Below are 11,916 nucleotides of genomic sequence, written 5' to 3' on the forward strand. Positions count from 1 at the left end.
ATGAATTAATAGGCACGTAATATATGTTCATAAAACCTTTTTATTCTTTGGCTTTTGACTCAACATGAGACTTGGCATTGTTTTAGTGTTCAATTGTTTTAACTCAGTTAAAGTATTGTTTTAATTGTTTTTATATTTCTGATTATTACTTTATACGTAGCTACAGAATTTTCTCTGCGGCTCTGGTTGTTTTTAAAGTGTTCTATAAATAACGTTGAATTAATTATTTCATAATGCTTTCTTAAAATGGTTACATCACTTCTTGCATTTTATGTTCGATCTTATGTGCAGTATTTCTCCAGGTACGGCTGTTGAAAGTGCTCTCTAGAGCAAACAAAATTGACAGTCTGATCAGCCCCAAAAATTATTTTAAAAGTTTACCCGCTGAAGCTCATTAGACGGTGGTCTTATATGCAGAATGACATGAATAACTCCATCCATCTCTCCGTCTGCTAGCGTCATCCGCAGTATGGATGGAGCCTCGTCTCCTCCTGCATCAAGTCAAAATGTTCAGGTTGAGATCCTACGTCATCTGGTCTTGTCGTTTCAAAATAAAGCCTCAACCTGGTTCAGAGTGCTTATCAAAAATATTTCAAGCAGACGCAGTGGGTCGCTTTCGATTCAGATTAACTACCATGCACCTAGTGTTGTGTTGTCTTCTCGTTTTGACGGCTTCCAATGATTTTCGACGCGTTTCTTTGTGTGTAATTGTGAAAGAGTAGATCGTGTATTTCCGGCATGGTCCTAGCTAGCGTCTAGCTTAACGATGAGCAGTCGAACCTGAGCGGCTGAGCCTTGCCCGTTTCGAATAACGACTTGCGAAGGACGGCGAGCCCATCGCTATTGTCTCACAAAGAATATTTCCGAGTTTAGATTTGGTCTCTTAGGTTGCCACTGCCAGGAAAGCCTCGTCTCGTCGTCCAGCCAGACGGAGGGGAGTCGCGCGGCGAGGTGAGGTGAGGCTTCCTTCCCCCGCCCTGATCTGCGCGCGCGTCTGGAGGACGGCGAGCATCAGGACCAGCATCCGAGGGAGGCCTGGAGGAAAGGAGACGAGCCTCGAGGTGCTTGACGAGGAGCCCGAGGTGGGCCCGGATTGCACTTAAAACCACAACCTGCAGGCTCGTTTATCAGGAGTGTACGTGTTCGGATGTGGACTAGGATCAGGACCAGCAGGACTGCCGTTCATTGATCGTGCGGGTTTTGACATCATTGTCCCCCACAAGTCCCAAAAGATTCCCTTCCTCACCTCACCTTGTCCCATCTGTGATTCGGAGGCCCCCCATCACCCGCATTTGGTGAGCCCCCCCCACCCCCTAACCCCCGCCCCCCAACCATGGAGACAACCAAGCTCCCCCCATCCAGTCCGTCCTCACCCACCAGCAGCTTCTCGGTGCCGTCAGCGGAGAAAGTGGACGGCTTCGTGCGACGCTCCATCCGCAGGGCGCGCCGAAGGAGGTCCCCTAGCTCGTCAAACTTCCGCTACCAGAGCTCCCTGGTGGAGCTTACGCCATTGCCCCTTCTCAAAGGTCAGTCCGCACCACACAACACACACATCATTTGTCAGTCATCCAAAAGTTGCCGGTCAATTTCCTTGTAAAGTTAACATTGCTAGTGTTACTAGTGTTGCAACACACCTGATTCAAATGATCAGATTTTAATCAAGTGTGTTGCAACACGGAGACATGCAGCAGGACATGCAGCAGGACAACGGCCATCCAGGACCGGAGTTGCTTACCCCTTAAATGCAGGTGTTAGTGTTCCGTTAAGAGGGTGTGAACACTTGTGCATGGTCTGCTTTTAAATCACTTAAAAAAAAAAAAAAATCACTTAAGTTGTTAAGGGTATAAGTCTGATTAACGGCAGAAAAAGTTTTGAGATGATTTAGCTTAGTCTCAGTCTTTATTTGAATTTAAATTAACTTAAACTGTTTTTTTTTTTTTAAATCTTGTACCATTAATACACATCGAGACACCATCTCATGAACACCGACAAATAAGGCACGGCTAATAAAGTAGAGGTCTCTTGGAAGCAAAAAAAAAGAAGCTGTCTGAAGTCGTACGATTGAGCATTTGAATATTTGCCTCATTTTACAACGGATAGCAAAAGTCTACACCCCCTGTTCAAATGGGTTTTGTGATACTTAAAAAAAACATAAGATACAGAATTTCAAACCTGTGAAACTCAATTGACAAAAATAAATATTCTATGGAAGGGGAATAAAAATAAATGAGACTATGTCTTTGCATAAGTGTACACACCCTGTTATAAGTGAGGATCTGGTTGTGGTCAAAACGTAGGTTGCTCTTGTGTTATGTGGTACATCACGGCAAAAACCTGTTCTCGTTCTTGTACGGCAGACGCCCCCGCCGCTGAATTCCACGACCTCTTCAGCAAGAAGTTGCAGCAGTGCTGCGTGACCTTTGACTTCCTGGACTGTGTGGCCGACCTAAACGGGAAGGAGATCAAGCGTGCAGCGCTCAACGAGCTGGTGGAGAACGTGGCCACCAGCAAAGGAGTCCTCATCGAGCCGCTGTACCCGGAGGCCATTAAGATGGTACGGCGGGAGAACGCCCTCACTCATCTTCTCACCCCTGTCAGCTCATTTCCGCCGTCTACTTTTGTCTTTCATCGCAGATATCCGACAATATCTTCCGCTGTCTCCCACCGTGCGAGAATCCCGAGTTTGACCCGGAAGAGGACGACCCCCCGCAAGAGGCCTCCTGGCCACATCTTCAGGTAGACTCCATCTTGTCACAAAGTGTCCGAAGAAGTGAACAAACTTTGCGCCTCTTTCCTAGCTGGTGTACGAATTCTTCTTGCGCTTCTTGGAAAGTCCTGATTTCAAGCCCTCCGTGGCCAAGCGCTACGTGGACCAGAAATTCGTATTCCAGGTAATCTGTCCTTCCCACGTGTGCCGGTGTTCCAGACAGACCACCACCAGAACCGTTTACTATGTGTTTAGCTCCTAGAACTTTTTGATAGCGAGGACCCCAGGGAGAGGGAGTACCTCAAGACCATTTTACACCGCATGTATGGAAAACTTCTCGGCCTGCGAGCCTATATCCGCAAGCAGATCAATAACATCTTCCTCAGGTATCGGTCCACTTTCTGCCAATTCTCAAGCCCTTTCTGAATAATAATAATGATAAAACGTCATTTGTTGTCCAGGTTCATTTATGAGGCTGAGCAATTTAACGGCGTCGCGGAGCTGTTGGAGATCCTCGGCAGGTGAGCACAAAAATGACTGCTTTAGCTTCTGTTACCTTGTTGCCAACGTACAATGAAAAACTCCATAGGTGCTCAGGCTAACAGTTAGCATCCATGTGGTGATATCGCTACGCAACGCAATATAACATTACGCGCAGGCATCTATTCTTTATCCTCTACGACGAGCGACTTAATATAACTGCCGCAGCGAGGAGTCGAGAGAGGAGCTGAGCATTGATGGCATTTCCGTTCAAATCAGTGGGAAAGATGATTTGAGTCCAGAAACATATGGCAAACAAAAATTTAGACGTGAGAAAAACGTTGGAAGCCAAGGTAGAGGGAGGAGAGAGAGGCTGGCAGTCATGTTGCTACTATTCATAGCCCCGCCCACACTGGCGATTATGTATGAAGGAGGACACGCCGGAGGAAAGACGGATGAGCCGACGTCACGCCACCATAAAGGGGCGGAGCTCCTCTAGCTAGTAATGGAATGCAAAGTCCCCAATTTCTTGGCATGAGACTTGATGAATATTGAGCAAATGTTCTTTACCATGAGCTGGTGCTAATTTTGGCTTTTGTGTCGCCCGCCAGCATCATCAACGGCTTCGCTCAGCCCTTGAAGGCCGAACACAAGCAGTTCCTGGTTCGGGTTCTCATCCCGCTGCACACGGCAAAGTCTTTGTCCGTCTTCCACGCGCCGGTCAGTCACGCTCCGATTCCGTTACATTTTTCGCTCACAGGGCTTTCATTCATTTGGACGAGAATGTTTTTCCCTGTCAGTTGAGTCACTGACTTTTTGGTGATAACACTAATTGGCCACTAGATGTCATCAAAATGCATTTTGTGTCTGAGTCTCACCGTGTGACTCTGTGAGTGAGTCTGTGTTGTTGCGTTCGTTTCTCCCTGTCTCTCTTTCTGCACGTCAGTGTGTGTTTGTTTTTGTGTATTTTGTGCGCACATCTTTGTCTGCATGTTTCTGTTCAGTCTGTGTGTGTGTGTGAGTGTGGATGTCTCTCTTCTTCCCTGTATGTGTGTGTGTGAGAAACAATTGTTGTGAATGTGGTCATAATGTTTGGTTTTGCCTGTTTTTTTTGTTTTTTTTTATTGTTACAAAATTTGATTGTTATACAGAAAGTGATGACACATCTCCCAGTCCTCCTGCCTGCACACACACACACACACGCGCGCACACACACGCATTGATTCTTACACTCAATCTTGTGCGGAGCAAGCTCAGGTGGAGTTTTTGTTGGCAATGCCAACAAAAGTGAGAAATGAGTGCAAGACCTTTTAATCATGTCAGTGACTCAATAGGCGCTTTGAGTATAATAACGGTGACAATGTTGTTGGAAGGGGAGAAGCGTATAATCTGCCCGGTGACATCACTCCCCGTCAGGAAGAGAACAGCTTCCGTTTGTTTATAGCGTTCCCACGGCGGATTGCGATGTTGAAACATTTCTGCTCGAAATTCTACCTGTGAATCTTTTCCCCTAAACCTCTCAGGATTTGATTCTGGAACCGCATTTTTTCGCCATTTCCATTTATTCCGCCTCTAAGAGCTTTTCCCCTTCAAAAATCCCTCTGAGACGCCGCAAGAAATTTAAAAAAAAAAAAAAAAAAGACCAGCTTAACAGCGCTTTTATAGAAAAGCCGATCTTGCGTTTCTTAGCTGCCATCCAAACGAGCTTTCTCTTCATGAATGAAAATGCACCGAATGCAAACTGACACCTAAAAAAATCCGCCTTTAGGAAGTTCGTCTGTCTCCGTAATCCTTCCCCTGACAACGACCTCCCGTTCCCACAAAAGGCCGTCTTGGCAACAAAATCCAAACGTCGTGTTTATCCCATGCGGGCTTAACGCCGGCTAAGACTTTGAACAAAACGTCAAATAGCTTGACCCATCCTCACGTTTTATTCTAATCCTGACAATTATTTTCCGGCGTTTTTCTTGTCGTTTCTTCTTTGAACTTTACAATGTCTCATAACCTCGTTCATCAAATGAAAAGCAGAGAAAGTCGCTCGCTTGTTTCTGCCCAATGTTGTCGCTCACAATCGCCGTGGCGACGGCAACTGGGCGAACACCAAACATGCACACGTTTACAGGTGGAAAAGATCTTTGTGACATTGCGCAACAAAAAGACACTCGTGTCTCATGCTCGCAACTGTTTTGTGTGTGTGTTTGTGTGTGTGTTTGTGTGTGTGTGTGTGGTCCTTCCCAGCTGACCTACTGTATTGTGCAGTTCATTGAGAAAGACTCCACGTGCGCTGAACATGTAAGTTGAAGTTTGTTTTTCACAGTTGACAATGACGCCAGGGACGAGGAAATGTCGAGCGTTGCTTGTCAAATGAGTCAACATCGAGAGTACAAAATCATCCAAGAAGGCAGTGGATAGAAAAAGTTGACACACCCCTGTTCCAAAGCCAATTGATTGGGATTTTATAAAAAAATGGCACCACCAAGAGTCATTCAAATGCATCCATATGTGAGAATGTATACAGCAAAGGGTGTGTACAGTTATGCAACACGCAAGTTTCATGGGTCATAGGTCATATTTATGGTGGAACACAAAATGATTTATTTTAGTCTTGATTTTTTTTTTTTTTTTAATTTTAATCACAAAAGGCTAGCATTTAAAACAGGGGTGTGTAGACTTTTTCTATCCACTGTACTGTATGTTCTTTTATTTCAGATCATCCGAGGGATGCTAAAATACTGGCCGAAGACGTGCACGCGGAAGGAGGTGATGTTCTTGGGCGAGATGGAGCAGATCCTAGATGCCATCGAGCCGTCTCAGTTCGTCCGAGTGCAGGAGCCGCTCTTCAAAAAGATCGCCGCCTGCATCGCCAGTCCTCACTTCCAGGTCCATTTTTATTTCCTCTCAGCGCTTTGAACAACCAAATGAAATGAAATGTATTATTGTTATTTTTATTATTACCTGGAAACATCATTGAAATTTTATTCATTCATATAATTTCTCCTGTTAGCGTCTCTATTGGATTTTTCATTGACTGCTAGCTTGAGCACCGGCGATGTTGAAACGTGTGAAATGAATCGAAAGCATTCCGGCGTCTGCATCAGGTGGTGGAGCGAGCCTGTTATTTTTGGAACAACGAATACATCCTGAGTCTGATCGAGGAGAACTGTCAAGTTGTCCTCCCGCTGGTTTTCGCCAGCCTCTACACGTTCTCCAAGGAGCAATGGAACCAGTAGGTGGCGCTCACACGGACGTTTGGCTTTGGCTGTGAATCGGAGCTCCCCTAACCTCATTGAACATGCAAAGATCTCCCCCTAGACCCATCGTGGCGCTCGTCTTCGACATCCTGGAGACCTTCATGAAAATGAACGGCGAGCTGTTTGAACAGCTGGCGACTTCCTATAAGGCGGAGAAACAAAAGTGAGTAGAAGTCGGAGCGGTCGCCGCACGGTCGGTGCCGGTCCTCATTCTTGCGCCCTCCTCAGGGACGTCAAGCGGGAGAGGGAGCAGGCCGAGCTGTGGCGACGTCTGGAGGAACGGGCCGACCGCGAGCATCACGGCAAAGGGGAGCAGCCGAGCCCCGCGCCAGGCGCAGACCGGCCCGAGGCCGGGGAGAGCGCCACCTAGGCGCCAAGTCAGGCGGTCTAAGATCGATAGAGGTACAAAGCCGATCGATATTTTATTTATTTGTGTCACGGAAGTGGTAGATTTTTTTTTTTTCCTGCTTTTACTTTTTTCAAAGAGTACACAAGGTCAAGATCGTACCTTTTTTTCCGGGACTGAGTTGCGCCGCTTAATAAATCAGAAATGGATCCGAAAACACGCAAGCGGACAATTTTTGGGATGGTCTCTGTCAACACGACACAAGATTCAAGTTGGCTCAATCAAACGTGTGTCACGTACGCAAATCATCAACGCTTGTGTTTTCCAAAAAGTTGTCCACGCACTCGGATTAATTGTTTATTTACAAGAGATGATGTAAAGTACAACAAAGTTCCTTCTCCTTACTTGTTACTCTCCCACTAATCTACTCTATACGGCGGCGTGAAAAGAGGATTTGCCCCCCTTTTTCACGGCGCCGTATCTAAACGTCATCATTATCGCTAGTACTAATGACAATGAGGATGTTTTCTATCTTTATATCATTCTATGTGCATTCATAACGTGTCTGTAGTGTGTGATGAAAGAAACACGTGTAGCAGATAACAGAAATTGTGTGTGCAGAAATTCCACACAACTGCCCTTTAAGGGAAAACAACTGGATGCCAGTGGCTCTTTTCTTCTTTGTTGGTAGCGGAACGTTTTTTGTTTTTTTTATTTCATCAAAACAAGTTGACCTCTGGCTTGAGCAACTGCACCTTAAGTGTGCTTTCGTCCATCTTACTTTAGCAATACTTTGGATGTACCATTTGATCACTGTTCTTCCCGTTGTCTTAAACGGTACTTTTACCTGTACATCAGTTAAATGATTTGAATGATATAATTATTTTGTACTCAATGAGCACCGTCATTTGAATGTGTGTGTGTGTGCGTGCGTGTGTGTGTGAGTGAGAGAGACAGGGTTTACATTTGAATGTATAGTGAAACAAAATTGATTGTCTTTTTTGTTGTTTTAATAATCTACCTGTCAGCTAAAGCCTTGGTTAAAATATTTTATTTTGTCACAGTGCAAAAAAATAAAATAAAAAAACAGCAAGAAAGCAGGGAGCATTTGATTGATGCTGCTGATCTATCTATCTATCTATCTATCTATCTATCTATCTATCTATCTATCTATCTATCTATCTATCTATCTATCTATCTATCTATCTATCTATCTATCTATCTATCTATCTATCTATCTATCTATCTATCTATCTATCTATCTATCTATCTATCTATCTATCTATATCTTATTTATGTATGTATTTATTTATTTATTTATGTTTTTATTCATGTACTTTTTTTTTTTAATTCCAAAGAAGTCTGACTGAGTGGCGGCATTACACGTAGCAATTTCACTCACTTTGTTTTTGTTGTCTAAGAGAAGAAACAGCTGGAAAAGATGTTTGTTTAGGGTGTGGGATGGGGGAAGTTGGGTGTGTATATAGAAAGCTTACTGTAAGTAACATAACATTACACTTCACTTTGACAAAACAACTCTGGCTGTGTGTTTTGATTCATGAACAATGTCTCACGTATTCTATTCTATGTATAAATACATCTTTTTTTTCAGAAAAAAAAAAAGCTACTATGCAATACATCATGTAGACATGATTATTTTGTTTGGGTTAGTGTCCGGGGTCAAAGGTCAGGGGTGAAGGGTCAGGAACCATAGGTGAGGGGTCAAATGTCAGGAGTCTAAATCCAGGGGTCAGTGGTCCAGTGTCAGGGGTGAAGGATCAGCGGTCAAAGGTTAGAGTTAGAGACCATGGGTCAAAGCTCAGGGTTAGGGTCATTTAAAAAAAGTCTTACTATACATAGTCATTAAAAAAAAAAAGCTTATTATAGATGGTCATTTTTTTTTAACAAAAAAAGCCTTACTTTCTCGTGAAACCGTAAATGCTGTTCAATGTTGGGAGTCACTCCGAACGATGTCTTTGTGTTGTCTGTCCACTAGGTGGAGCGCTGACTCCGTTATCTCCAATCAGCATATTGAGAGCTTTTTTCAGCCATATCCGTCGAGTGTTTATTATTGTTGTTACCTTATTTAGAAATGTGTGACATGCGTTATCTTTGAAAAAAAAAAAAAAAAAACACTCCTTGGATTACACAGGTGTAGTGTATTGGCCACGAGTGTAGAGATGTGACCTGCAACTGCACATGCGCGCCAAGGTTAAGAAAATAATATAGTATAGACGACTATCAGTATTTTCCAGGGAGGGAGACTCCATTATTACTGCCTTGGGTCTCTCGTGTGGTATTTTAATTGTAATTACGATGATGTCAGAGTGTCCGTCCTCTCTAATGACTTTCTCACACAGAAAAAAAAGGGAGGGAAAAAAACAACAAAGACAAGCCTTCCAGCTTCCATTTCGCTTGCTTGTCACACGGACGGAGCCACACACATTCCGATCCCGGCTGTAGGTGAGACACTCAAGGTGAGAGCTTTTTTTCTTCTTTCTAAAAGTCAAACATTTTAGACTGCTACTTTGTGTGTAGAAAAGAAACTGTGGTCAATTTTGCTATTTAGTCTTGAACACCCCCCCCCCCCCCAAATAAACCCATTCGAACATCTGTCAAAATTTCCGAGTTAGGATTATTTCACTTAAAACATTTTTCTCCTTTGAAGTTCGAATTACTATAAAGTACCTTGTTGTAGCGATTCGTCACGTGACCACCAGAGGGCAGCTTTGTTCATGTATAACAAGCGTGCCTTTGCTCCACAGCATGCGCGTCCTTCCACCACTGTTGCTGCTGCTGCTTCTGCTGGGCCAGAGCTCGGCTGTGATGCGCGTCGCAGAGACGACGGCCCTGCATGGCTTCCGCGGCTGCGCAGTGCGAGAGTTCACCTTCGTGGCCCAGAAGCCGGGCTGCAAGAGTGTGCGGGTCACCACGGAAGCCTGCTGGGGGCGCTGTCACACCTGGGAGGTAGAAAGATATTCCATTAACCTTCACTAAAAACATAGTCATGTACACAATTTTGACAAAACTCACAATATAAAAATTTCCAAGGAAGGTTCATTTTTGTGACTCTTTCAGCATATTACATAGTATTTTGATATTGCTGACCGCCATACTTGCTTGTTTTTATCCCCCCCCCAGAGGCCAATCCTGGACCCTCCCTACATCCATCGGCACCACCGCGTGTGCACGTATGCGCTGACCCGCTATGCGAGTGCGCGGCTGCCCGGCTGCCAGCCCGGCATCTCGCCTCTTTATCACTACCCGGTGGCCGTGCACTGTCACTGCGCCGTGTGCACCACCCTGGACAGCGAATGTGAGAGCTTCTAACCATCATGTCACCACCATGTGAGTGTGTGAGATGCTCATTAAAACCATGCAAACAAAATATCGGTGTGTGATTTTAGCTTTCTTCTTTACTGCTGTATTTTGAATGTGTGAAAATAAGATTATGCAAAATTTTTTTTGTGGAGCCATTACATTACATTACATTACATTACATTACATTACATTACATTACATTTCAACAAGACTGACAATCGGATGACGAGAGGCGTGACGATTATCAGACCGGTGAAATTTAGTGACAGAAGCAATGATGAAATTACAGTTTAGTTCGGTGAAGGCCTTAATGATGTGCATTCCAGATCTTTTAAGTGAACTGAATCTTTGGAATCAGTTCACTCCATTAGGTACATTAGGACACTCCATTAGGTACACCGCCATTTTCAGGCGCTAGTCCTCGGGGCCGCGTTCCAATATGTTTTCCAAGTTATCCTCGTTAAACACACCTGCGTGAAAAGTTTTTGGTCATTTTCAGTTCTGCAGGAGCTAAAAGTTTTCACGCAGGTGCACTTAACGAGGGAATCACACGGACACTCCATTAGGTACACCGCCATTTTCAAGTGTACCTAATAACAGGCCACTTTATTAGGGAAATATCATGGTCAAAGGTCACAGGTGCCAAGCTCTAGTCCTCGGGGCCGCGTTCCAATATGTTTTCCAAGTTACCCTCGTTAAACACACCTGCGTGAAAAGTTTTAGCTTCTTTCACGTTCAAAAGGAGCTAAAAGTTTTCACGCACCTGCACTTAACGAGGGAATCACATGGACACTCCATTAGGTACACCGCTATTTTCAAGTGTACCTAATAACAGGCCACTTTATTAGGGAAATATCATGGTCAAAGGTCACAGGTGACAAGCTCTAGTCCTCGTGGCCGCGTTCCAATATGTTTTCCAAGTTACCCTCGTTAAACACACCTGCGTGAAAAGTTTTAGCTTCTTTCACGTTCAAAAGGAGCTAAAAGTTTTCACGCACCTGCACTTAACGAGGGAATCACACGGAGACTCCATTAGGTACACCGCTATTTTCAAGTGTACCTAATAACAGGCCACTTTATTAGGGAAATATCATGGTCAAAGGTCACAGGTGCCAAGCTCTAGTCCTCGGGGCCACGTTCCAATATGTTTTCCAAGTTACCCTCGTTAAACACACCTGCGTGAAAAGTTTTAGCTTCTTTCACGTTCAAAAGGAGCTAAAAGTTTTCACGCACCTGCACTTAACGAGGGAATCACACGGACACTCCATTAGGTACACCGCTATTTTCAAGTGTACCTAATAACAGGCCACTTTATTAGGGAAATATCATGGTCAAAGGTCACAGGTGCCAAGCTCTAGTCCTCGGGGCCACGTTCCAATATGTTTTCCAAGTTACCCTCGTTAAACACACCTGCGTGAAAAGTTTTAGCTTCTTTCACGTTCAAAAGGAGCTAAAAGTTTTCACGCACCTGCACTTAACGAGGGAATCACACGGACACTCCATTAGGTACACCGCTATTTTCAAGTGTACCTAATAACAGGCCACTTTATTAGGGAAATATCATGGTCAAAGGTCACAGGTGCCAAGCTCTAGTCCTCGGGGCCACGTTCCAATATGTTTTCCAAGTTACCCTCGTTAAACACACCTGCGTGAAAAGTTTTAGCTTCTTTCACGTTCAAAAGGAGCTAAAAGTTTTCACGCACCTGCACTTAACGAGGGAATCACACGGACACTCCATTAGGTACACCGCTATTTTCAAGTGTACCTAATAACAGGCCACTTTATTAGGGAAATATCATGGTCAAAGGTCA

At 44.4% G+C, this 11,916-nt stretch overlaps 2 protein-coding genes and 1 long non-coding RNA gene across 6 annotated transcripts; 2 read left to right on the plus strand and 1 right to left on the minus strand.

The window, feature by feature from the left end:
• Positions 1-16: 16 nt before the first annotated feature.
• Positions 17-8,320, plus strand: ppp2r5b (protein phosphatase 2, regulatory subunit B', beta). 3 transcript variants are annotated; one of them, XM_049747684.1, is made up of 13 exons: positions 17-1,526; positions 2,358-2,554; positions 2,635-2,736; positions 2,799-2,891; positions 2,963-3,093; positions 3,169-3,228; positions 3,799-3,907; positions 5,426-5,479; positions 5,897-6,067; positions 6,286-6,413; positions 6,488-6,601; positions 6,667-6,840; positions 6,924-8,320. In XM_049747684.1, the coding sequence occupies exons 1-12, from the start codon at positions 1,334-1,336 to the stop codon at positions 6,806-6,808; spliced, it is 1,494 nt and encodes a 497-aa protein (XP_049603641.1). In that variant the 5' UTR covers positions 17-1,333; the 3' UTR covers positions 6,809-6,840; positions 6,924-8,320. The 3 variants fall into 3 exon arrangements, with proteins under 3 accessions (XP_049603641.1, XP_049603631.1, XP_049603652.1); XM_049747674.1 differs by having other exon boundaries at positions 6,667-8,320; XM_049747695.1 differs by having other exon boundaries at positions 6,500-6,601; positions 6,667-8,320.
• On the minus strand, positions 5,797-9,592 carry LOC125985195 (uncharacterized). Its single transcript, XR_007487236.2, has 2 exons — positions 9,473-9,592; positions 5,797-6,082 (listed from the first exon to the last, which is right to left on the minus strand). It is a non-coding gene; the product is annotated as an uncharacterized lncRNA (long non-coding RNA).
• Positions 8,691-10,172, plus strand: gphb5 (glycoprotein hormone subunit beta 5). Of its 2 annotated transcripts, XM_049747820.2 has the most exons (4): positions 8,691-8,995; positions 9,145-9,261; positions 9,550-9,751; positions 9,926-10,172. In XM_049747820.2, exons 3-4 carry the CDS (start codon positions 9,551-9,553, stop codon positions 10,112-10,114), a joined length of 390 nt encoding a protein of 129 aa, XP_049603777.1. In that variant the 5' UTR covers positions 8,691-8,995; positions 9,145-9,261; position 9,550; the 3' UTR covers positions 10,115-10,172. The 2 variants fall into 2 exon arrangements, with proteins under 2 accessions (XP_049603777.1, XP_068506196.1); XM_068650095.1 differs by lacking the exon at positions 8,691-8,995 and having other exon boundaries at positions 9,006-9,261.
• Positions 10,173-11,916: the final 1,744 nt, after the last annotated feature.

The sequence above is a fragment of the Syngnathus scovelli genome, chromosome 1 (genome assembly GCF_024217435.2).
Source record: "Syngnathus scovelli strain Florida chromosome 1, RoL_Ssco_1.2, whole genome shotgun sequence".
Lineage (NCBI taxonomy): Eukaryota > Metazoa > Chordata > Actinopteri > Syngnathiformes > Syngnathidae > Syngnathus > Syngnathus scovelli.